This window comes from Halteromyces radiatus, assembly GCF_025201355.1.
Source record: "Halteromyces radiatus strain CBS 162.75 chromosome Unknown BX664scaffold_3, whole genome shotgun sequence".
Taxonomy (NCBI): Eukaryota; Fungi; Mucoromycota; class Mucoromycetes; order Mucorales; family Cunninghamellaceae; genus Halteromyces; species Halteromyces radiatus.
In genome coordinates this window covers 1,559,057-1,584,884 of record NW_026251689.1, presented here as the reverse complement: position 1 = coordinate 1,584,884, position 25,828 = coordinate 1,559,057, and the positions used below count along the sequence as shown (strand labels likewise).

General features: G+C 33.3%; 8 protein-coding genes across 8 annotated transcripts; 5 read left to right on the top strand and 3 right to left on the bottom strand.

The window, feature by feature from the left end:
• Positions 1 to 333: 333 nt before the first annotated feature.
• BX664DRAFT_357542 (tubulin alpha-1 chain) lies at positions 334 to 2,681 on the top strand. The gene is made up of 10 exons (XM_051547965.1): positions 334 to 410; positions 485 to 525; positions 587 to 654; positions 720 to 844; positions 913 to 1,681; positions 1,779 to 1,797; positions 1,909 to 1,972; positions 2,085 to 2,106; positions 2,209 to 2,214; positions 2,284 to 2,681. The coding sequence occupies exons 1-10, from the start codon at positions 383 to 385 to the stop codon at positions 2,513 to 2,515; spliced, it is 1,374 nt and encodes a 457-aa protein (XP_051401516.1). The 5' UTR covers positions 334 to 382; the 3' UTR covers positions 2,516 to 2,681.
• Positions 2,682 to 3,673: 992 nt separating this feature from the next.
• BX664DRAFT_378656 (chitin synthase) lies at positions 3,674 to 10,560 on the top strand. The gene is made up of 4 exons (XM_051548836.1): positions 3,674 to 4,445; positions 4,586 to 7,183; positions 7,265 to 10,290; positions 10,378 to 10,560. Exons 1-4 carry the CDS (start codon positions 4,117 to 4,119, stop codon positions 10,476 to 10,478), a joined length of 6,054 nt encoding a protein of 2,017 aa, XP_051401515.1. The 5' UTR covers positions 3,674 to 4,116; the 3' UTR covers positions 10,479 to 10,560.
• BX664DRAFT_277758 (uncharacterized protein) lies at positions 10,561 to 11,807 on the bottom strand (the record flags this gene model as incomplete). Its single annotated transcript, XM_051541374.1, has 7 exons — positions 10,561 to 10,801; positions 10,888 to 10,974; positions 11,039 to 11,116; positions 11,182 to 11,425; positions 11,506 to 11,601; positions 11,652 to 11,712; positions 11,770 to 11,807. 7 exons carry the CDS (start codon positions 11,805 to 11,807, stop codon positions 10,638 to 10,640), a joined length of 768 nt encoding a protein of 255 aa, XP_051401514.1. The 3' UTR covers positions 10,561 to 10,637.
• Positions 11,808 to 12,417: 610 nt separating this feature from the next.
• On the top strand, positions 12,418 to 14,415 carry BX664DRAFT_294542 (major facilitator superfamily domain-containing protein; the record flags this gene model as incomplete). Its single annotated transcript, XM_051542106.1, has 4 exons — positions 12,418 to 12,530; positions 12,673 to 12,902; positions 13,012 to 13,872; positions 13,988 to 14,415. The coding sequence occupies 4 exons, from the start codon at positions 12,418 to 12,420 to the stop codon at positions 14,296 to 14,298; spliced, it is 1,515 nt and encodes a 504-aa protein (XP_051401513.1). The 3' UTR covers positions 14,299 to 14,415.
• Positions 14,416 to 15,131: 716 nt separating this feature from the next.
• On the top strand, positions 15,132 to 16,756 carry BX664DRAFT_294540 (WD40-repeat-containing domain protein). Its single transcript, XM_051542105.1, has 4 exons — positions 15,132 to 15,588; positions 15,663 to 16,275; positions 16,336 to 16,648; positions 16,718 to 16,756. Exons 1-4 carry the CDS (start codon positions 15,480 to 15,482, stop codon positions 16,727 to 16,729), a joined length of 1,047 nt encoding a protein of 348 aa, XP_051401512.1. The 5' UTR covers positions 15,132 to 15,479; the 3' UTR covers positions 16,730 to 16,756.
• Positions 16,757 to 17,279: 523 nt separating this feature from the next.
• BX664DRAFT_294536 (kinase-like domain-containing protein) lies at positions 17,280 to 20,434 on the bottom strand. Its single transcript, XM_051542104.1, has 7 exons — positions 19,715 to 20,434; positions 19,402 to 19,613; positions 18,762 to 19,307; positions 18,558 to 18,702; positions 18,319 to 18,456; positions 17,976 to 18,244; positions 17,280 to 17,913 (listed from the first exon to the last, which is right to left on the bottom strand). The coding sequence occupies exons 1-7, from the start codon at positions 20,209 to 20,211 to the stop codon at positions 17,456 to 17,458; spliced, it is 2,265 nt and encodes a 754-aa protein (XP_051401511.1). The 5' UTR covers positions 20,212 to 20,434; the 3' UTR covers positions 17,280 to 17,455.
• Positions 20,435 to 20,535: 101 nt separating this feature from the next.
• BX664DRAFT_328823 (uncharacterized protein) lies at positions 20,536 to 22,149 on the bottom strand. Its single transcript, XM_051544670.1, has 4 exons — positions 22,002 to 22,149; positions 21,613 to 21,870; positions 21,097 to 21,382; positions 20,536 to 21,013 (listed from the first exon to the last, which is right to left on the bottom strand). The coding sequence occupies exons 1-4, from the start codon at positions 22,132 to 22,134 to the stop codon at positions 20,569 to 20,571; spliced, it is 1,122 nt and encodes a 373-aa protein (XP_051401510.1). The 5' UTR covers positions 22,135 to 22,149; the 3' UTR covers positions 20,536 to 20,568.
• An 879-nt stretch (positions 22,150 to 23,028) lies between these two features.
• BX664DRAFT_260324 (ABC transporter transmembrane region 2-domain-containing protein) lies at positions 23,029 to 25,798 on the top strand (the record flags this gene model as incomplete). Its single annotated transcript, XM_051540626.1, has 12 exons — positions 23,029 to 23,209; positions 23,279 to 23,340; positions 23,445 to 23,528; positions 23,595 to 24,231; positions 24,305 to 24,408; positions 24,491 to 24,703; positions 24,769 to 24,935; positions 25,017 to 25,185; positions 25,255 to 25,309; positions 25,388 to 25,441; positions 25,500 to 25,648; positions 25,721 to 25,798. The coding sequence occupies 12 exons, from the start codon at positions 23,029 to 23,031 to the stop codon at positions 25,796 to 25,798; spliced, it is 1,953 nt and encodes a 650-aa protein (XP_051401509.1).
• Positions 25,799 to 25,828: the final 30 nt, after the last annotated feature.

The following is a 25,828-nucleotide window of genomic DNA, read 5'->3' as shown; positions in this document are numbered from 1 at the left end:
GACAAAAAGGCACGCGATTTTCCATTTTCATTGGATGCATCTTTTCTATTTTGAAGTCAGCGCGTTTGAGAGATAGAGTGAAATGAATGACAATATATAAATGAGAATATATGATAGATTGAATAATAATATTTGACACATCCAAGTTTAGTTTGACAAAGTATTCATCAATACCAAATAATCAAAATTGAAGTGATTATTAGAACAGGTAAACATGTTTTTATATATATATATAAAACAATGTGACACGAAAAAAAAAAGTTCGTTGATTGAACTCGAGTAAAAAAAAAAAAAAAAAAAAAAAAAAAAAAAAAGGTGGTTTTTTTTTTCTTTCTTCTTTTCTTCTTTCTTTTCAAAAAACCAAACACAAAAAAAATACAATATGAGAGAAATCATTTCTGTTCACGTTGGTAAATCTTTTTTTTTAATATTATTTTATTTTTAATAGATTATATTCAAAAAGTTTGATTATTTATTATAATAGGTCAAGCTGGTGTCCAAATTGGTAACGCTTGTTGGGAATTGGTAAGAAAATAGGATCATATTCTACAACTTGATAATTAATCTCTTTCGTATATATATATAGTACTGTGCTGAACATGGTATTCAACCTGATGGTCGTTTACCTGAAGGTAGTGCCATTGCTGATCACTCGTAAGTAATATATATAGACAGATAGATATATATAAATATAACATTTTATATTTTTTTTTGTCTAGTTTTGAAACTTTCTTTTCTGAAACTGGTAATGGTAAATATGTTCCTCGTACTGTTATGGTAGATTTGGAACCTTCTGTGGTCGATGAAGTTCGTACCGGTGCTTATCGTCAATTATTCCATCCTGGTAAGATAAATAAATATATATAAATAAATATATTATATATAAAACTAACCTTTCTTTATTATTATTAGAACAATTGATTTCTGGTAAAGAAGATGCTGCTAATAATTATGCTCGTGGTCACTATACTGTTGGAAAAGAAATGGTGGATTCTGTTTTGGATCGTATCCGAAAATTGGCTGATAATTGTACTGGTCTTCAAGGTTTTCTTGTTTTCCACTCTTTTGGTGGTGGTACTGGTTCTGGTTTTGGTTCTCTCTTGATGGAACGTTTATCTATGGATTATGGCAAAAAATCAAAACTTGAATTCTCTGTTTATCCTGCTCCTCAAGTATCTACCTCTGTTGTTGAACCTTATAACTCTATCTTGACTACTCATACTACTTTAGAACATTCTGATGTCTCTTTCATGGTCGACAATGAAGCTATTTATGATATTTGTCGTCGAAACTTGGATATCGAACGTCCTACTTATTCTAACTTAAATAGATTAATTGCTCAAGTTGTCTCATCTATCACTGCTTCTCTTCGTTTCAATGGTTCCTTGAATGCTGATTTGAACGAATTCCAAACTAATTTGGTACCTTATCCTCGTATTCATTTCCCTTTGGTTACTTATGCTCCTATTATCTCTGCTGCCAAGGCTTATCATGAACAAATGTCAGTGGCTGAAATTACAAGTGCTTGTTTTGAACCCAACAATCAAATGGTCAAATGTGATCCTCGTCAAGGTAAATACATGGCTTGTTGTTTGTTATATCGTGGTGATGTTGTTCCCAATGATACCAATGCTGCTATTTCTGCCATCAAGACAAAGCGTACTATTCAATTCGTCGACTGGTAATAATAATAATAATAATAAAAAGAAAAAGGGATATACATTTCGAAGACTGGAATAACTGATGTTCCTCTTTTTTTTTTTTTTTTCTTTAAATAGGTGTCCTACTGGTTTCAAGGTAATTTAGGTTGGGTGGATGATATTTGTGATATGTAGCAATATCATTTCTTGGATAAATTGATGATATTTTTCTTTCTTTCTTTCTTTCTTTCTTTCTTTCGATGAATAGGTTGCTATTAATGATCAAGCTCCTACTGTGGTTCCTGGTGGTGACGTTGCTCAAGTTCAAAGAGGTAGATTTCTCTCATCACTTTATAGAAATATACATGTTACTTATTCCTTTTTTTTTTTTTTTTTTTTTTTTTTTTTTTTTTTTATCTTCTCTTTCTTTTTTATACCATTTAGCTGTAAGTTTCTCAAAAACCTTGTTGCCTTTACACCTTCACTATGGACTATATACTAATATTCTTTTTTTATTTTATTTTATTTTTTATTTCTCAATTTCTTTATTTTCTTGTTTTCATGATAGGTGTAAGTAATCCATATATATATATATATATTCTTTTTATTAATCATCATTTCTTTTTTCCTATTCTTATTTTAGATGCATGTTGTCTAACACAACCTCTATTGCTGAAGCTTGGAGTCGATTAGATCACAAATTTGATTTGATGTATGCCAAGCGTGCCTTTGTCCATTGGTACGTTGGTGAAGGTATGGAAGAAGGTGAATTTTCTGAAGCTCGTGAAGATTTGGCCGCTCTTGAAAAGGATTATGAAGAGGTGGCTGCTGATTCCCTTGGTGATTCTGAAATGGAAAACGACGATGAATATTAGATTTTATAGCAGACTCTTAGTTTCTATATAGTTACCTTTATTACCTTCATCATACATTTTTTTTTTAATGTTTATCATGTTATTTGTACCGTCATTTTTTTTTATTAATATTTTCAATACACAATAAAGAAAAAGAAAAAAAAATTCTCATCTATATCATCCTTTATCAAGTATTCATATTACACTTTATTGTCAATCTTATTTTTTTAATTTTTAATTTGTATTTTAGAAATATCTAAACTAACTAAATAACTAAATACTATCTATCTGCTAATAACTTGCAGTCTACAGTAATTCATACCAATATCTAGAATAAGAGTAAAAGAAGAATGATATATTAGTGAACGTTTGTTCTAATCATCTGTTTTTCCCCTTTTTTTCCCTATATCACTTGTTTCTTTTGGAGTATTTCAGTTTTGTATATTTTGAACAAGATATCAGCACTAGCCATTGACCCGAAATGTATTTTTCTGTCGATCAATAACTCTAAGTCGGCTCTTCCTATATTTTCTTGTTGCACTTTTTTTCATCCTTTTCCCTCCATCTATAACATCTTTTAGAAGTTATTATTTACCTTAACTAAAGTTTCATATTATTGACAAATAAAAGAATCAACGAAAAAGAAAAAGAAAAAGTAAAAAACGAGAAGATTAAATTTATATATATATAAAAAAAACAAGGGAAGAAATTTTTTTTTTTGTGACCACCTAAAAAAAAAAAAAAAAAAAAAGAGGTGTAGGTAAATCATGGGAGAAGTTTGGGTTGTTGATTTCCCTCGGTATTTGAATACACTTGGACCCATTTCCTTAAATAGATTTGGCAGGGAGGAATGCAGTTGGATGAACTTTCAGCATAATTTTAGTGACATTGTAAAAAATGATTCTGCAGTAGAATTAAAAGTTATCGTAAGGAATAGTTCGTACATGTACCCCATGTAGAATTAGCTGATCTTGCATTACAGTCGTTTCACAAAAATGGAAGAATCATGTAATATGTATAACATGTAAATAAATGTTTTCAAAAAAAAAAGGTAAGTCCATAAATGGAAATCTGGGATTGAATCATTCGAGATCCTTTTCTTTTGGGTGATGTTATCTTCTGTTTTTTTTTTTTTTATTTTCTTTTTCTTTTTCTTTTTCTTCTTCTTCTTCTTCTTCTCCTGAACTATATATTTTATACCTAATAAGATAAAAACATCAATATTATTTATTGTGAACAATGACTTGGTTTGACTTTTACAAGGATGGCATTCAAAACGTGGTGAAATAGATGAGAGGTATGTATATTTATATATATATAGGAAAGAATAGATATGTTGTATATCAAATAACCATATGAATTAGTTATCTTACCTTCCCCAATCCCCTATCTCCTATTTTTTTTTTAACTCTTTTTACCTCCTTTGATACTATTTCCCGCTACTTATACAAACACTCATTCAAATATTACACGTTCTCCCTTTCTTCCCAACTCAAAACTCCTTAAAACTTATATTACGTCTTTTTTTCTTTTTCTTTTTCTTTTTCTTTCCTCTTTATTTTTGTTATTATTATTACTTTGACTGATTTTCATTTATCTTATTTTTCGTTTTATGTAGAAATATGCCTACAACATCCGATTTGGCCGATTTGACTCAATTACCAGATGACCGTATAGACGCCGTTTGCCGACATTTGCATCTTCGGTTCGACAATGACAAGATCTATACTTATATTGGACATGAACGAATGGTCATACTCAATCCATGTAAACCAATGCCTTTATCCAACAATGACGACACACTTCAATATTATATCAACCATGGTTATAAAGATTTGACTATAACAAACAATGGATATAATTATAATACGGAACCACATATCTATGATCTAGCTACTCGAATTTATTTTATTATGCGACGAAGGATGGATGACCAATTGGTACTATTGAGGTAAAAAAAAAAAAAAAAAAAAAAAAAAAAAAAAAAAAAAAAAAAAAAAAAAAAAAAAAAAAAAAAAAAGGAAAACAAAATAAAATATGAAATCATCAAATTATTTTATATATACTAAAGAGTTTTTCATTTTCTTTTAGTGGAATATCTGGTTCTGGAAAATCTACAAGTCACCAACAACTTTCCAAGGCAATCCTCAACCTATCAACACATACAAGACGTGAAGACAAATTACAACGACAAATTACTAGTGCGATGACTGTTTTAGAAGCATTTGGATCCATACATGCAACAACTTCAACTCAAATACAACATAGTAACAATCGGTTCAATTTATGTCATTCACTCCAATTCAATGAACGTGGTCATATTGTTGGATCTTACTTTGCAACTTCTCTCTTTGACAAATATCATTTGACTCGGTCCAATACAACATCAAATTATCATATTTTTTATCAACTCTTAGCCGGTACATCACCAGAAGAAAAAGCAGCATTACATATCAACTACTCTATGGGCCACTTTGTTTACCTTAAGCATACTACCCGATACAAAGACACATCTGAAGATTCTGATGGAGAAAACAGTGATCAAAACAAGTTCATCAAGGTCAAGGAAGCTCTCAAAATACTTGGACTTAAAGCAAAGTTGATCGCTCAAATTTGTCAATTACTAGGTGCCATCCTACATTTGGGTAATGTTCAATTCATCGATGGTCGTGGTCCTCTTTCTGTTTTGACATCTCAAAGTACTTCATCTTCTGGACAAGAATCTTGCCGTGTGAAAAATAAGGATACGATGGCTCTGGTCGCTGCTGCTCTTGGTGTTGCCACGACGAAACTGGAAAATACTCTTACTCATAAACTCAAATTGATTGGCAAAGAATTCTGCTCAGCCTTTTTGACTGTGGATGCTGCTATGGTACAACGAGACAGTTTAGCGCAAAGTCTATATAGTCTTCTCTTTCATTGGATTGTTCAGTATATCAACAACAAACTCTCATCTACCTCTTATGCAAATCGGATTACTGTAGTGGATTTTATGGCGCAGATGGGTGGGATTATTGACGAAAATAACTCCAATGGAAATCAACATCAACTTCAACAATGCCAACGACATGGAAATTTTCACGATTTGTGTACTCATTTCGCGACCGAACAGATTCATCAATGGGTACTCTATCAAGATTTTGATGCCGACAGTCCTCGCAACATATCAAAATGGCAAGACGGTCTCTCTACCTCTCCTTCTCCTTCTCCAGATTTTTTCCAATCTTCTATACCTTTATGGTCTGGATCCAACAAGTTTGTTATGGTACCATCATTGAATCGTGACTGCCAGCGATTCCAAGCCTATGCACTGGACGCCACTGATACCAATTGGCTTGTAGCCTTATTCCAGAAAAAGAAACGACAAGGGGATAACATCAATGGACCATTTACAGCATTACAATCACCGAAATCTCCAAGTGCGAGTTTTGCGATACAACATTTTTGCACCACTGTGGAATATTCTGTCGAAGGATTTCTGGAAGCCAATGTCGATGCCTTCTCACCCGATTTTATTCATCTTTTCCGATACAATTGTACCAATTCCTTTGTACGTGATCTATTTCTAGGCAACGAACAACAACACAATCAACAACAACAAGTGTTCGAAAAGAAACAGACCTCCCTTGATGATGATGACGATATGGATGGATATCTACACGATAAAACCAGCATACATAATTATCAACTCCAACATGAATCGGAACAACGCAATCAACCTCGTGTACTATTGACGGAATGTCATCCTAGAGATGATCGAACAATCATCAAAGCACAACTGCCTACGCAACCTCCCAAAGGATGGCTTGGTGTACCCATCAACTCTATGGCGAATGATACCAAGGATGATACGATTGTTGATGGTGGCGAAAGCAAAACTACAATGGATCAACAAGAAAACGATAAGGCGTTATCCTATATCAGTACTGTGGCTCATCAAATGGTGCATAGTATGCAACAATTATTACGAGTTTTTGATGAAACACCCAACCTCTATGAAGTTATCCACATACAACCCAACCCTGCTCAACAACCTGGACTCTTTGACGAAGCCTGGATCATGCATCAATTAGAAGCTTACAAAGTGGCAGATTATACCCAAAGGCAGCGATGGTGCGAAACGATATACGACTATACACATGATGAATTTACACAACGTTATCAATATGTTATCTCTACTCTTACTTCATCTCCAACAATCCTACCATCTGAAACGACAACAGTGCTACCTGAACAACAAATCGAAATGCTACGTGATGTGATGCAATGGACTGATTCTCAATGTATTTTAGGACGTGAAAAGATTTGGTTACGATTTGATGTATGGCACGATCTTGAAAATCAACTTCGGTTATTAGAGAAGGAAGCACGACAACGTGAAAAGGAACGACAAGCACAATTGGAAATGGAACGAAAAGCCGAACAAGAAGAACTGGAAGCACAACGACGACAAGCAGAATTGGAAGCAGAAGCTCTGGCACAAGCAGAATCCGAATTAACTTTGGCAAACGCAGAAACAATACCTGATATGGCAACAATGGCTAGACGTGGATCGCATGGAACAGATCGTTGGTCTCATTCAAATCCTTTTGCTGATGATTGTCATTCCAATTGGTCTAGTGATGATCATACTGCTCACGACAAGAGTGAATGGGGTGAAGACGATGATGCCAAAGGTTTAGCTGAAGCGTAAGTTTTTCATCTATATATATATATATATATATAAGATCCGTCTTAACTTTTTTTTTTTTTTTTTTTATTTCATCTTAGTTTTGGTCCCAATATGGATATGAGTCAAATGGTGGAAGATTATCAAGTTTATCATGAAGAATTGATTGAAGAAGTTCCTATATCAAGTACTCGTCAATGGTGGTCAAGATTTGTTTGGTTTGCTACTTGGTGTATACCTTCATTTACTCTACGATGGATTGGCAAGATGCAACGTCAAGATGTCCAAATGGCCTGGCGAGAAAAAGTAACGTTGTGTCTTTTGATCTTCTTATTCTCTGGTAGTATTATCTTTGTCATCGTGGGTCTGAATCAAATCATATGTCCAGGAACAAAATATATCTTTTCGGCAAATGACGTCTCGGCACATCAAACTATCAATGATTATTGGGTTAGTGCGCATGGTCAAGTGTATGATCTCACAAAATTTGTTGCTAATGATCATGGTACTTCGACATATATGGCAACTAGGTCTACCATGGAACCTTTGGCTGGGCGTGATCTATCGTATACTTTTCCGGTATCCCTTACAACTGCATGTTCTGGGTTAGTTACAGACAACTCTATCAATATTGTTCCTAATGAAACTATTGTTCTTGGTCCCTTTGTCCACTTTTCTGGTCCTCAACAACCTGATAAAGATCTCAAAGCACTACAAGATCCGTTATGGTTACAACATCGATTTCAACCGTTGCTGGAGAAATATAAAAAAGGAGATCTGGTGATACCCATGAAACAACTACATGAAGATTTTCAAAGCTATGGTCGATTGGCTGTTTCTATTCATGAAAAAGTGTACGATTTGACTGATTATATGAACTCGGCTCGGCGATATCCTCAAGGATCTATTCCCAATTACCATTTTTTGCATCCATCCATTGAACGATTATTCACTACTTTTGCTGGAAGTGATGCTACTCAGGCGTGGGATCAGATGACGATGGACTCTACTTTGCGACAAAAGAATCTGGATTGTTTGGACAACTCATTTTATGTAGGGAAACTAGATTATCGAGAAACAACACGATGTACTTTTGTCAATTATCTTCTACTCAGTTTTGCAGTGGTGATGTCTGTGGTGATTTTGGTCAAGTTTTTAGCCGCCTTACAATTTGGTGGAGCACCCAATCCTGAAGAACAAGATAAATTCGTGATTTGTCAAGTACCATGTTATACCGAAGATGAAGAATCATTACGCAAAACCATTGAATCCATTACAGTGATGCAATATGATGACAGACGAAAATTACTACTACTGATTGCTGATGGTATGATTATTGGAAGTGGTAATGAAAAACCTACTCCTTGTATTCTATTGGACATTCTGGGACACAATCATGTTCGTGATCGCTATGGTGATGGTGATGATGTTGATGATGACAATGACCATCATTCCTATACTGACGATGATACAACTGAACCATTCATGTTCAAGTCTATTGGTGAAGGATCACAACAGCTCAACTATGGCAAGGTGTACTCTGGACTCTATCAACATGAAGGACATGTGGTACCATATGTGGTTGTTGTCAAAGTTGGCAAAAGCTCTGAACGGACTAAACCAGGAAATCGTGGCAAGCGTGATTCACAAATCATCTGTATGAATTTTCTCAATAAAGTACATTTCGATGCGCCTATGAATCCGTTGGAATTGGAAATGTATCGACACATTCGTCATATTATTGGAATTGATCCTGCTCTCTATGAATATATTCTTATGGTGGACTCTGATACTGAGGTTTATCCGGATGCTCTTACTCGTATGATTGCTTGTATGCTTCATGATAGTCGAATCATTGGTCTTTGTGGAGAAACTGAACTTTGCAACGAAGATAGATCATGGGCAACTCGTATTCAAGTCTATGAATATTATATTTCTCATCATCTGGTCAAGGCATTCGAATCTCTCTTTGGTTCTGTTACCTGTTTACCTGGTTGTTTCTGTATGTATCGTATTCGAACACCACATAAACGACTTCCTTTGATTGTATCACCTCAAGTGATTCATGGTTATTCAGACAACCAAGTGGACACATTGCACAAAAAGAATCTATTACATCTAGGTGAAGATCGTTATCTTACTACTTTGGTGATGAAAAACTTCCCGCAATACAAAATGATGTTTACTCCATATGCGAAATGTCGGACAGTGGCTCCTGATGAATGGCGTGTATTACTATCACAACGACGACGATGGATCAATTCTACTATTCACAACCTTTTGGAACTAGTGATGCTTCAAGAACTATGTGGTTTTTGTTGTTTATCCATGCGCTTTGTGGTGATGACTGATCTTATTGGTACTATTACCCTTCCTTCATCTGTGGTATATCTTATCTATCTGATTTACGAATCTATCTCTGGAACAGGTCCATTACCGGTGATTGCTCTTGGTATGCTAGCAGGTGCATATGGACTTCAAGCGCTTATCTTTATTATCAAGCGGGAATGGCAACATATCGGATGGATGGTGATTTACGTTTTGGCTATTCCAATCTTTAGCTTCTTTATACCAATCTATGCATTCTGGCACTTTGATGATTTTTCATGGGGCAACACACGAGTAGTGGTAGGGGACAACAAAAAGAAACAAATCATTGTGACGGATGGCGAGAAGTTTGATGAAAAGATGATTCCTCTCAAAAAATGGGCACAACATGAACAATGGCTTTGGGAACAAAAAGCAGCAGCAGCAGCAGCAGCGGCATCTAGAGCACGATCAATGAAATCATCTATTTGTTCATCACGTAAAAGGAACAGCAGTACATATGACAATGACAATGACAACAACGACAAGAACTGGCTACTACAACCTCTGATCATGGATTTCTCTGTACAAGGTGATAACCCATTCTCTTTAGGCGATTTTTCCACGATTCTCCCGAATGAAAAGAACAATATGACGGATGATTGTATTACTGGATCACATACACTGGAAGATAATGATGGTGATGGTATGGCTCATTCAATGGAACCTTTGGTTGTATTACCGGAAGACGACGATATTGAACGTGAAATCAAAAAGATTTTGACTACAACAAATCTGATGCATTTGACAAAGAAACAAGGTAACAATATTAATAATAAGGTAACTAAAGGGTATGCTCATCTCTTTTTTTTTTTTTTTTTTTTTTTTTTTTTTTTTTGGGTATTAGTACGCGATCAGTTATCTCAATTGTTCGGTGTAGACTTGACTATTAAAAAAGGATTCATCAACGCTACCATTGAAAGCTTTTTGGAAGCCGAATATTCCTAGTTGCCTTTTAGTTAGTTTATCCATTAACATTTATCCCTCTTGTATATCACCATTTTACTTTTTGATAACGTCAATAAATGCTCATAAATTAAAAACATATCTATCGATTCTGAACTCATTTATTATCATTCTTCTTCGTGATCTATCGAATGCAAGTCACTATATACGTAGTCCACCATCTAGTCGAATAATCGAACCATTCAACATCGAACTAGTAATCAAATGAATGACAGTATCGGCAAATTCTGTAGGATGACCATGTCTAGAAGGGAAGAGGCAAGGGGGTGCTTTCATATCACCAGCAGTAGTCGAGATAGGTGTTTCTAATTTTTTTTTTTTTTGGTCCAACATAAGAGTTAGTAATAAGAATATATTATATATATATGTATAAAGTAGGTAGAGTGCTTACCAAATGGACCTGGAGCGATACACATGGAGCGAATACCAAATATTGCCAACTCACGCGCTAGAGGTAAGGTTAATCCAGCTATACCAGCTTTATTCAAATTGTTTAGTTGACAACATTGAATTTTTTTCTTTTTTCTTTTTTTTTATCTTGCCTTTTGATGTACCGTAACCAACAAGTGAACCATCTAATCCAGTAATTGATGATACAGTGATGATCACTCCTCTTTCACCTAATAAAAATAATGTCTAAAATGAGAAATGGAATATCAATTGCTTTTTTTTTTTTTAATGCTACCATCTTCGTTCAAGGGCTGATTTTGGATAAGTATGTTCGAGATCTTTTGTATCACATTGTAGGTACCCAATAAATTAATGTCAACAATATGCTTGAATTGTTGATAACTAGTAAGTTGGGACTTTGGGCCATACCCTTCTATATGAGATGGTGGCATCAGTACGCCACTACACAATACAGCACCAACCAACGGGATGATTTGAAACTTGATTTTGATTTCCTGTATAGCCTGTTCAACTTGCTCCTAAAAGAAAGGATACATGATGTTTGAGATTTTATAACCATCCATCTCTCTCTCTCTCTTTTTTTTTTTTTTTTTAATACTTCTGAGGTAACATCTACTGATCCCGGAAAATGGACGTATTTCTCATCTAATTGTTCAACTAAAGCTAATGATGCTTCAGCATTAATATCGATGATCTGTAGAAAAATGAATAAGATGCAAAAATGTAGGTTACACTTATACTTACTCCAACATAAGCTCCTTTGTTCACCAGTGAGCAAACTGTTTGTCTTCCTAAACCACTTGCTCTAAAAGAAATTTGAAGATGAATGGGGATGATGTGATGGATGACAACAAATACATACCCACCAGAAACAATAAATAGGTTATTTTCCACTTTCATACTGATATATTATTTTTTCCATCATCTTTTCCTTCCGGGTATATATAAGATCAAGGTCCTTTTGTTCTCTTTATTTGTAAAAATCAGGGGGTAAGGTGGTACAATGCTGACTTTTAATGTTTTCATATAACTTTCCATTTGATCTGTTAAGTTGATGGACAACAAACATTTATAGAGAAATCATGATTATTTATCATCTACTTGAAATAAACTATTTAATCACTTCTTCTTTGCATGATTTAAGAGGCTCAAGAATGAAGAAACGCAAAAAAAAAAAGAAAATGTTTCAGTCTGCTTTTGTCTAAGATCCTGATTTCCCCCCTCATTTGATACTTAACAAAAAAAAAAAAAATTACCTTCTCTTCACCTTTTTCTCTTACTTTCATTATCAACCATTAAAAGAGATTTCTAATCGATGGATTCTTCATCTGGACAGATTGCACTTGAAGATAATATTATAGTTGACACAATTGATGATGATCCAACAATTGTCTATGACGCTACTAATATCATCATTGCGGAAAAGCATAAAAATCTTAGTCGGGCCACCACACTTATTGACAGGACTCATGAATCACCTTATACTATATTCACACAACGACAAAAGAAGATGATTACAATTTTAGTCACTGTTGCATCCTTCTTCTCTCCCTTTTCAATCAGTAGCTATTTTCCTGCTATGATCTTGATTGAAAAAGATCTCCATATCTCTTCACAGCAAATGTAAGGAAGCTAGTATTTAGGATTTTTGGATACCCGCTTCTTCTTTATTTTTTCCTGGTGTTAATTTTTTTCTTTTTCTTTCTCTCTCTCTCTCCTTTTTTTTTTTTTTTTTTTTTTAAACTTAACATGATCCACGCTATAGGTATTTCACTATTACGGTGTACATGATCTTTCAAGCCATTGCACCTTCGTTTTGGAGTCATTGGGCCGATAGTCATGGTCGTCGTCCCGTATACCTTATTACTCTACTTCTTTACATTCTCTCCAATATTGGTCTAGCAAAAGCAGATAGTTACGCCATGCTTCTTTGTTTCCGTATTCTACAAGCTTTTGGAGCAAGTTCCGTGATTGGTATAGGTGCTGGTACGATTGGTATGTTTATGTATATACTTATGTGGGTATGTGGAGGAAAAGAGGACAATTCAATATCAAACTAATGTTTACTCTTTCTCTCTTTGTTTTATATTTTATATATATTTAGCGGATATCACTACTCCTGAAGAACGTGGAAGTTATCAAGGTTGGTATTCTCTTGGTTTCACTCTTGGACCTGCAATTGGACCTGCAATGGGTGGATTGATTTCAAGGTATCTTGGTTGGCGTTGTATCTTCTGGTCTTTGAGCATTAGTTGCATGCTTCATTGGTTATTACTGGTTTTCTTTTTACCTGAAACATTACGTACACGTGTTGGCGATGGATCTGGTTATGCAAATCCCACACCAGTACAGTGGTGGCGATATCGTCGACAGAAACAGGAACGCTATCAACAAGAGGTCAAGGTGGAATTGGATATGGATAAGAAAAAGGATACAGTGACAGGGACGTGTACATTATTCTTCGACAGGATGGATGATAGTGATACTTTCTCAAGACCCTTATGGAAAAGATGCCTGGATATATTCTTTGAACCGTTATCTTACATCAAATACAACGATGTGCTAATGCTTGTGTTCTTTTATGCACTTCAGTACGCAGCGAACTATACAGTGATCACGATGATTCCACCAATACTTAGCGACAATGGATACAACCTCGATACATGGACCATTGGGTTGACTTATCTAGCGAACGGATGTGGGTGTCTCATTGGATCCATATTACAAGGCTACATATTGAATTATGACTATTATCGATACAACAAAACCAATACTTCATCACTGCCCATCTCACCAAATTCCTTACCAGAAACAGTAACAGAAACATCCTATCCATTTTTAGAGCGTGCAAGATTACATTGGGTGTGGCCGAACGCACTGATATTCAACGTTGTTTTGGTAGTCTACGGTTGGTGTGTCGATGTTCGTACGCCTCTTCCTTTCCTTTTGACAGCACAAGTGATCAGTAAGTCTTTTTTTTTTTTTTTTTTTTTTTTTAATTCACATGCAAATTTAAAAGGAAGAGGGATTAGTGTCACATAGGATGATATTAACGAATGATTTTTTTCTTTTATGAATAGTGGGATTCACATCACAAAGTGTATTCAATTCAATTCAAACATTACTGATTGATCTATTTCCACAAAGAACTGCCTCTATCAATGCATGTAACAACATATTTCGATGTTTTATTGGTGCTTCTGCAACATTGATGATAGATCCAACAACAAGGATATTAGGTTATGGATGGACTTATACAATGGTATCAGGTATTTTATTTGGTTCTCGGTTATTTCTTCTTGTGGAAATGAAATATGGTCCTCGATGGCGACAAGACAGAAATCATCAAGCTTTGATATCTAATGACGAGATGAAAAAACAATTCCAGTAAACAACGAGAGGAAAGGATCTCAATCATCTACTTTATCTCCATAGTTTAGCAAGTTCTTTGTTGGTTAAATTGATTTGAAGAATAAAAAAAAAATAAATGATTTCTTTTATAATCAGTAATGATGATGATGATGGGGTCAAGAGGGCGGTGTTTTATTTGATTTTGATTGATGTGTTACAAGAAATAGTTGGAAGGATGTAGTGAATGATTTGCTATCCTGCCTGGAGAGAAATAGAATTCAAAATGAGAAAAGATGATCTATTTTATTTGGATATTTTTATTATTATGATGATAATTGTTTGATAAATATTTATATTTTTATCAAGAAATATAAACTATATGAGATTATCTTTTTTTATCTGATTGGAGTATGATAAAAGAAAACAAAAAAAAAAACGTGGTGTTTCGTAATAATAGGGTCAAGTTCAATCTCAGTTGTTGATATTATAGGTTTTTTAATATATAAATGTGTAAATCACCAAAATAAAAAAAAAGTACCAACTTTCCCCCTTTTTACGAGCCAAAAAAAAAAAAAAAATCAATTGCATGCTTCATATACCGAGATAGAAAAGAACTACATTTGGTCTTTTTTTTTTAATAACCGAATAAGGTTTTAATTTAATATTATCAAAAGATGGAAAAGACTATATATTTTCATTTTTTAGTAAGAAAAACAATAGATCAAACACGCAAGGAAAAAAAAAAAGTAAAAAACACAAAGTTCACTATGATTACACTCCGCCATTTTGGTTAGGCACACAAACGAAACAAGGTCTTTTTTTTTCTTTTCTTTCCTTTTTTTTTTTGTCTTTTCTTCTTTCTTTCTTTCTTTTTTTTTTTTTTTAATTTTCTTTTATTACCCCTTCTATCATTCTTTGTATATTGGTATTCTGATAGTCATTAGAAATTTTTACTTTCTATTTCTACCAGAGTCATCTTTCTTTTAATTATTTATTCCTTTTTATTATTTTTTTTTATTTTATCATCACCTTTAATAACGAAACGGCTTTCACGTCTTTACCCTTATTACTCATTCCCGTTTTCTTTTTTTTTTTTTCGACTGTATCACCACCTACTTACCTTGACGAAAAACGATTGAAACGAAGAATAAACGACTATACCTCTTTCTTTTTTTTTATTTTATTTTATAAAATCGACTGTATCATATTATCAACATTACAATGAACAAGCAAGATGCTACTACTGAACGTATTGCAGCTGCTCGACGTGAAGCTGAATTATTGAAAGAAAGAATTAAACAAAGACGTGAAGCTCTTAGTGATACCACTCGTAAGTTTTTTTTTTTTTTTCAGGAACAATATATATATATATTCTCATCACCCCAACTCAATTTTATTTTATAGTTCCAAAGATGGCTAAAGGTGTAGAACCACTTCCACGATTGGTGATGAAGATTCGACGTAATTTACGTGGACATCTTGCCAAGATTTATGCAATGCACTGGGCTAATGACGGACAACATTTAGTATCAGCTTCACAGGATGGAAAATTGATTGTATGGAACGCCTACACTACCAACAAATTACATGCTGTCCCTTTACGATCTGCTTGGGTAATGACCTGTGCCTATTCTCCTTCTGGAAATTTTGCTGCTTGTGGCGGTTTGGATAACGTGTGCTCAGTCTACAACTTGACATCAAGAGAAGGTCCCGTCCGTCCTGCCAGAGAATTATCTGCTCATACTGGTTACCTCAGTTGTTGTCGCTTTTTGGATGATCGTCGTATCTTGACTAGTTCTGGTGATATGACTTGTTTATTATGGGATGTAGACGCTGGTGTCAAAATTCAAGAATTTGCTGATCATACTGGTGATGTCATGAGTGTCTCCATGTCCCCCAATGATCCCAACATTTTTGTTTCTGCTGCTTGTGATTCTACTGCCAAAATTTGGGATATGCGAACTCAAAAATGTGTACAAACCTTTGTTGGTCATGAATCTGATATTAATTCTGTTCAGTAAGTTTTCTATAGTAATGAATGTAGAATGAACCACTCATCTTTTTATATTGTCATTAGATTTTTCCCTAATGGTATGGCTGTTGGAACTGGTTCAGATGATGCTAGTTGTCGATTATTTGATTTGCGTGCTGATCGTGAAATGAATGTATATCAAAATGAAAATATTTTACATGGTATCACTTCTGTGGGCTTCTCCATATCTGGTCGTTTGCTATTTGCAGGTTATGATGATTTCAGTTGTCATGTCTGGGATTCTCTCAAGGGTGAACGCGTTGGTGTGTTGAACGGTCACGAGAATCGTGTATCTTGTCTTGGTGTATCGAGTGATGGGTATGCAGTGGCTACTGGTAGTTGGGATAGTTTCCTCAAGGTAAGACAAATCATTAAATGAAAAGCAAAAAGGAAACCTTTGTATATTAACTTATCTCTTTCTTTCTAGATTTGGGCATGATCATCTTCTCTTCCTTTTTTTTTTTTTCTTCTTCTGTATTTCACAAACGCTCATATACACAAAAAAAAAAAAAAAAAAAAAAAGAACGCACATGTAGATGTATACAATCTCAAAGTACTTACACCTTATTCCACTTTTTTTTTTTTCCTTCTTCTTCTTCTTTCTTGTTCTGTTTTACCTATCTTACATCACATAGTATCATCTATTTAGTAAGTCTCTTTCTTCTTTTTCTATTCTGATTTTACTTTAGATCCCAATCATATATACTTTTTTTTTTGTATCTTTTATGTTGAATAACCAATATTTTTATTTTTACCACCAAAGATTCTATACACCAACTTTTTTCATTTATTCTCTCGAACCCAGATACAATAGTCAATAATAAAAACTTATACAATATACTCTTTATCTAAATACATTTGTTTATCATGTTTTTGAATGATACTGAAAACTATCATGATGCTTTGTACAAAATATGCCTTTTCTTTTTTATTGTCTTTCACAGTTTATAACAAAAAATGATCCTGTAAATAAACGATTTATCCCATGGAAACAAGTAGTTCCAATCAGTATATTGCATGGGGCATTCATAATCCTAATCATGATAAAAATACAAAGAAGTATATTCAAGTATAATGCCGAAATGATTATTTATTCAAGAAGATATATAGTAAAAAAAAAAAAAAACAGCTAGCTAAAGATTGAAACTAAGATGATATAAAAAGACTATACCTTTCCAGTGATAAATGGATGAACCAAAGCTTCCTTGGCAGTCATACGTCGATCAGGAGAAAGTACCAAACATTTATCCAGAAAGTCAACAAAAGCAAGCAGCAATCGACCTTCTTCTTCTGTCACACCATGATTGAGAGCAGAACCAGCAGACATAATTCTTGCCTTGATATCTTTAGATGGTTTAACCACAGGCATTTTCTTGACCACATTCTTTCCAGATAGTTTATCTTGTTCCATTGACATAAAGATAAAGTTATCATCAAAATGTTGATTAGCAAATTGAGCTTTACGCAGCATCTTGTTTGGAAATCGTCCTTTCACTTCCATCATGTATTTCAGCATTTGATTGTTGCTACGTCCAGGAAATAATATTTTGCCAGTAAAAAGTTCATAAAGAGTACATGCTGCTGACCATACATCCAATGCATAATCATAATGGAGTCCCAAAACTAGAATAGATATTGGATAGGTCAGTTTTTTTTTTTTTTTTTTTTTTTTTTTTTCCACTTACTAATTTCAGGTGCCCGATAAAATCTTGATACCAAGTATGGAGTAATTTCATTGTCACTTGCATCAGAAGCAGATCCCAAATCACAAAGTTTTAACACATTTTTCGATTCAGTCACTAAGATATTGTCGGGTTTGATATCTGCATGAAGTAGGCTACACCGTTTTAAGAGAGACAAACTGAGGAAAAGTTGTTGTGCATATACCCGAACTGCCTTGATACTGATGCCAACATCCTTCCCATATTTCTTCAAAACATCACGAAGATTCATACTATAGATTGAAATAAACCAATAAGTAACATGGATATAAAGATAGGAGTATGATTTTTTTTTTAATAAATTTACCTGAGACTTTCAAAGACCAGACATAAATGATTTCGATGTTCAAAGTGTCGTAATAATCGAATGACATGTTTCTTGTTGTCAGGATCCGCCTCCATAAGCTTCTTCAGTAAACTAAGTTCTTTTTGTCCAGCTTTATACCTTTATATCGATAACACAAACAAAAATACAAGATAAATATTTAGTTCCACTACAATCTTCCCTTTATCAAAAGCCTACTTCATCTTTTTTTTTTGTCTTACATTGTTTCATTATTCCGAATCATCTTGATTGCAACTTCTTCACCAGACGTTAAATCTTTTGCCTTAACTACAGAACTAAAGACACCTTTACCTAAATGAGATATAGTTTGATATCGACCATGTAGGATTTCACCAATACGCACAACTAAAATAAAAAGGGATGTCAATTGATATGTCATTATGAATATATTTATTTTCACTTACTATAATAACCTTCGGGATCATCCCAGTTATCATTCAAAGTAGGATTTGTATCTACAAATGTATTCGTTGATGGGAGTATTGGTATATCAGAAGCAGGAGATGATTCAGCTTCCATGGCTTCAGCAAAAATGTCTACATCAGTTGAAAACATATCGAATTCTTCATCACCAACAGTTGATTTTTTGTGCTGAGTGGTTGGTTGTTGTTGTAGTTGTTCTGTATAGTCAGTTGCATTCATATCATGTTGATTTTCCCTACCATCTTGTACTATCAGGTGTTCTTGGTGATCCTTTTCCCGTAAAAGATTTTGCTTGGCTGTAGGAGATAATTCAAGTTGTGGCGTTTGTTGTCTATCATCAATCATCGAACTACTAGAAGAATCCTGATCTGCAGCAGAGACAACAATATCATGTGAGTCATTGTCCTTTTCTTTGCCCCCCTTCCCCATATGTACTTTTGGACTAACAACACCAATTACAGATGATGCCGTATCACTACCATTCGCTTGCTTGGATATATGAATCGGTGTATTTGATAAAGACAGTTCTAAATGCAGAAAAGAAAAAAAAAGAAGATGGAAAGTTGAATTTAATTTATTTATTCTTCATAAAAAGAATTTTATATTCGTATTTTCACTTACGTTGGGTATTTGGAGGAGATTCATTGCTAAAAGATGTTGGAGACGATGTAGAGCTAGATTTGTACTTGTCCAAAATGGCTTGCCGGCGTTTTCGTCGTTCTTCAATCAAGCGTTCTTCCTCTAATTTTTGTTCATCTTCATCTTTGAGATCATAATCCATCATGGTTTCTTCTTCTGTTGGTGGTTCTTGGTTACTATTATCCAAAGATGCACTATAATGGAAATAATGAAAAAAAAAATGGCAGGTAAATATTTAAGGTCTCCTTATATTTCACCGTTTTTGTTATATAATTTTTTTTTTTTTTTTTTTTACCTAATTCCATTAGATTGTTCTTGTTGACTTGATTTGGAAATGCTGTCAGAATGTCGTTTTAAAGGTGGTGAACGACTTGAACGATGTCTACTACTACTTCGTTGACGATAATGATCTCGAGAGTGACGAGTAGAAGATGTTTCGTAATGGCGATGACGGCGTTGCGAGTCCTTGCCTTGATGATCTCTACTTTGACGAGAATAGCTGGAGTTGCGTTGTTGACTAGTTAACCTATCACGGGAATTAGGACGTCGAGACTTCCGATGTTCATAATCATCAAAATCATCCTGTCGACTCTTTTTGTAATGTCTAGATTCGCTTTTGTCGGGGGAACTATGACGTTGTTGTTTAGATCGATAGCCATTATCTTGTTGTTGAGAGTGGTTATTGGATATACCAGCCAAAGGGGTTGAAGTAGTTGGTGTATCTTCACTGATTTCGCCTTCTTCAGTATCAGGTTTTCTATTCAAGTAATCATCGAGACTAGAAGTAGACATTGTTGAAGATATGTATAGGAATAAAAAAAAGAAAAAAAAAAGAGTTTTGTTCAGCCTTTTTTGATGTTTTTGATAAAATTGAAGATTGTTTTCTTTTTGTATATATTTATATATATATATAAGCACGTTACTAATATCTAATATGATAGAGTAAAAAGTAATTGGTTTGTCAAGGATACTGATGACGAATAACAATAATAATAATAAAAAAGAACTAAAGGAGAAAAAGGAAAAAAAAAAAAAAAAAAAAAAGAAAACAAACAAAAATTTTCTTAAGAAAATAGGGATCGGTCATCAAAATCGGTTCAACCAATGGAATCACTCTTTTTTTCTCCACAATATCCAATATAGTACGTTTTATTTTTCATTGATCGAGAAATCAACATGATAACTAGTCACTGCACTAAAAATAAATGGTTTCATCAATTTTAAATTATACGGGTTAATAAAACTATCATCATCAACTTTATGGCTGACATAGGATTCCCATGTTAATTTATAAACACCACGTTTTCTTCTTTTTTCCTGATATGGGTGCTTAATATTTAAATTCATTATAAACTGTTCATTAGGTCTTCCATCTTCCTTCATATGGATGATCACTTTTCTTTCACCATCCCATTCAAATCTACCTCTGAATAATTGTCGTTTGCTGAATGATGGCACTAAAAGCTTGACCACTTGCACTGGAGCATCATTTGAAATAAAGTTCATAACACGTCCATCTGGAAAGAATCGTAAATATCGATAATACGTTACAAGATGTACAGGTCTCGTCCAAGCTGTTTCTGATACACCGGGCCTTTTTTTTTTTTTAAAAAAAAAAAAGAAAAAAAAATGAATATCATTCTTTAGAGTATGGTTATTAATATACTATTGACATACCTAACATATTGACAAGTAGAAATATATACACCGTCATAACGAATACGTGGTCTCTCTTTCAGCATACGCATCCAATTCCCTTGATACTGATCCACCAAAGAAAGTTGGGTTTGACGTGATTGTTCAAAAGACATATAAGATTGTTTAAAAAGGTGTTCACTTGCGAATCTCCATAGGGTAGGAGAGCGAGAAAGTAAAAAGAATGGTTTACATACTAAACCAAACTGAGCAATACTACCTAATGATTGAAGTATTAAATGACAAAGGATATGGACAATGATTTCACCTATTATAAAGTAATAAAATAAAAATAAAAAAACAATTACACGTTAGTATTTGATTTAGGGCGAGTGATGATATGATGATGGGACGGTATGTGATGGATGGATGATATGTGATGGGATGATTCCTCACTACTCGTTCTTTTTTTTTTTTTTTTTTTTATTGGGCGACTGGGTGATGGGATAAATGAAAGTAAATTATGGACTATGAGTCTTTTTAAAAGGAATGCTATACCTGGAAGTTTGATGATCCATATCGGTTTCGTCTTCTTTAAAGGATTATACGTTAATTCACCCTCTTGGCAAATATGTTCAATAAAATCTTCAATTGAAGCAAAAGTAGATGAAACGATACTGGTAACGTGATCTTGATGATTTTCAACATCTTCTGCAGTTGAGAAAATAGATGATGATGATAACTTTCTTTCTTTATAAGAATAAGCAACGTCAACATCAGGGTTTAATTTGAATGCTTGTTGAAAACAAGTTAAAGCTAGGAATGCACACGATTAATAGAAAAATAAACAAATAAATAAAAAAAATCAGCTCATTACACATAAATGTCGTTTTTTTTTTATTGCGCGTGGGAACACGATGTACTTGTTGTTTTAATATTTTACCTACCTTCAGAAACACTTCCTTGTTGTTCTAGTTTAATACCAGCAATATAGCGTTCTATGGCTAATAGATGTTGAGAAGAAATGGATGATGATACCAATGGTGTATCGTTTTGTATCTGAGTTGTAGAAGTAGTCATCAAAAAAAAAAAAAAAAGAAAAAGAAACAAGGATATAATGTGGGTGGGAAAAAGTAATTCTCAAAAAGAAAAAGAAAAAGAAAAGAGAACTGATTTTTTTTTGTCAGTGAGAAATTGTACCTTTTTATTATTACATCAATAATACAAACACCAAACTTACTATCCTTATTATACTCCTTGATTACAATTTTTTTTCTTTCTTTTTTGTTTCCTCATGCTTCATCTAGCATAGATGATCAAGGCATGAATGAAATTCAAAGTCAGTTTTAGAGTTCCTTTTTTTTTTTTTTTTTTTTCTTAAGCGTATATATATTTTTATAGATGATGATTTATGATCATCTAAGTATAATGACGTTTACTGTTGAGATTCCGACTTTCTTGTACCTAGAAAAACCTTTTAGGGAAAAAGGGTGATTTTGTTTTTTTTTTTGGTCACATGGGATGCTTGTCTACAAGTGTTGAGCAACATGTGTCCCAATTTTTGCTGGAAAAAGATTTTTTTTTTTTAAAAAAAAGTCCTCCCCGCAAATTTTCACGTGTGTAAAAACTAAATGTTACACGGTGATTGTATAAGTCATTTTTCTTTTTTTTTTTTTTTTTATTTTGTTTCTTTTCTTTTATTTTCTTATCTGTTTTTTTTTCTTTTGTCATCTTTTTAAATTCAATCTTTAGAAATAGACACGTCAATCACTTTTTTTTTTTATTTTATTTTATTTGTGTTTTTCTAGAGAGATGACAAATATTATCTCCAAACTGGCGTCGTCTTCAACTTTACAGTCCTTAGCACCTTTTGTGCTACGAAGTATTCAAACTTATACTCGTCATAGAATCACCATTAGACGGTCTTTATTCCTTCTATTTATTTTACGTGGACTTTTATCAGTATATCAAACAATGAAACAATTCAAAAAAGAACAATTGAAACCAAAAACGAAGAAATCACTTGATCACAAGAACAAAAAAGTGGATGTGGATATGGCTTTTATAAGACAAATACAACGTTTATTGAAGATTGTGATGCCTGGTTTACGTTCAAAAGAATTTGGCATGTTGGTAGTTCATTCTGGTTTTCTTGGTAAGAAAGAATTAAATAATGGAAATAATAGATAATAGATAATAACATATATTTACTTTTTTTGTATAGTTTTTAGAACTATTTTATCAGTTTATATAGCATCTTTAGATGGTCGGATTGTTAGTGCATTGGTAAATATTTGGAACAAAAAAAAAAAAAAAAAAGAATAGTATGAAAGTGAACACTAAAAAAAATGATTTACCTTTATGATTACCGATTATTATTATTATTTTAGGTTCAAGGAAAAGTGAAGGATTTTATTCTTGGAATTATTTGGTGGATGACAGTGGCAATTCCTGCAACATATACAAATAGCATGGTAAAACTATTTATTTATTTATTTATTTATTATTATTAACGAATTTTTTTTTATTTGAAATTTTAGTTAACTTATATGCAAAGTAAATTGGCTATTCAATTTCGTACAAGATTAACAACTCATATACATCAACAATATCTTACTGATATGACATTTTATACTTTGGGGAATTTGGATGATCGTATTAAGAATGCTGATCAATGTATCACTGTTGACACAATGAAATTCAGTAATTCATTATCAGAACTCTACTCAAATTTGGCTAAACCTATCTTGGATGTCTTCATTTACAACTATCAACTTAGTCGAAATGTGGGTTTCGAAGGTGTTTTTGCTGCGAGTTTCATTATTCGTCTCTCTTCTATGGTCATGCGCAAGTATACTCCTTCCTTTGGTAAAATGGTGGCTGAAGAACAACGTTTGGAAGGTGAATTCCGTTTCCGTCATTCACGTATCATTGAAAATTCAGAAGAAATAGCTCTATTTGAAGGTCAACATATTGAAAAAACAATTCTCGATAAAAGTTACTATGCTTTGATTCGTCATGTCAACAAAATCTTCCGTATTCGTGTACCTCATGGCATGTTGGAGGACTTTGTTATCAAATACTTTTGGGGTGCTTGTGGTCTTTTACTCTGTTCGGTTCCCGTGTTTTTCAAGATTGAAGGTATGGATATGGGCTCTGTTGGATCAAGAACTGAAGGTAAATATTATAAACATATAAAATGAATCATTCAAATAAACTTAGATTAATCTTGTTTTTTTTTTTTGATAAGGATTTGTTACCAATCGTCGTTTATTGATGAGTTCATCTGATGCTGTTGGTCGTATCATGTATGCTTATAAAGAAATTACAGAACTGGCAGGCTATACTAGTCGGGTAAGTGAAGAAAGAAAAAAAAAAAAAGGAAGTTTTATCAACTTTATATATTTAATCTTTACATTTGGTTTTTTATATCTAGGTCGTTGACTTACTTGATGTCTTTGAAGATGTGAAAGCTGGTCGATATCAAAAACGTCTAGTATCTTCAGTATCTACCGAATCCAATGCTAAAACTCTTCAAGGTCGTGGTCTAGTGAAAGAAAGTGAAAACATTGAATTTATTGATGTACCAATTGTTAGTCCCAATGGTGATGTATTAGTACCAAAGTTATCTTTCCATGTCAAACCTGGAGTAAGTTTCATATATCACTCATCCATACTTGTTGTAGGATACTAAAATAAGATTTATTATTATAGATGCATTTACTTATTGTTGGTCCTAATGGATGTGGTAAATCAAGTCTTTTCCGTATTCTTGGTGGTCTTTGGCCAGTGTATGGCGGATCTGTAAACAAACCTAGTCATCGTGATATTTTTTATATTCCACAACGTCCATATTTATCTCTTGGTACTTTACGTGATCAGTAAGTAATCAATCAAAAGAATATTAAAAAGAAATAATAAATAATTATCCAAATGACTAATAAAATTATACATATATTCAGAGTTCTATACCCTGATACAATTGAAGATATGCAAGAACGTGGTATTACTGACAATGATTTGCTAGAAATTCTTCATGTGGTTCAAATTGGACATATTGTAGAACGTGAAGGTGGCTGGGATGCTGAAAAAGAATGGACTCTTGCTCTATCTGGTGGTGACAAACAACGAGTAAGTGAAGAATGATAGATAGTTCAATAGTTTTTGTTGTTGACTCATCTTGTACATTTATATACTTAGATTGCAATGGCTCGTCTATTCTATCACTCTCCAAGATATGCTATTTTAGATGAATGTAAGTAACCTGATTGTATAGAAGGAACGTAAATTGAATATCTGAACTCATTTTTTATATTTATATCTTAAAAAAAAGGTACAAGTGCAGTCAGTATGGATATTGAAAAGATCATGTATACGCATGCTACAGGTAATATTTATTTCATATTATTATCATCCTTAAAAGTACTAATAATATTCTGATTCAGCTCTTGGAATCTCTCTTTTGACTGTATCTCATCGACCTTCTCTATGGAAATATCATAATTATATCCTTCAATATGATGGTCAAGGTGGTTATGTTTTTACGAAATTGGATGCTCAAAAGCGATTGAAATTACAAGAAGAAAAGACTGCAGTAAGTGATAAAAATAAAGTCGATGTTTTTTTTTATATTTTGTATTGATTCTTATTATATATGTATATATAGATTGAAGCTAAACTTTTGGATATTCCTAAATTGGAAGCAAGATTACAAGAATTGAAGGAAATTCAACAAGGAGCATAAAATTGGAAATGATTGATACACTTTATTACA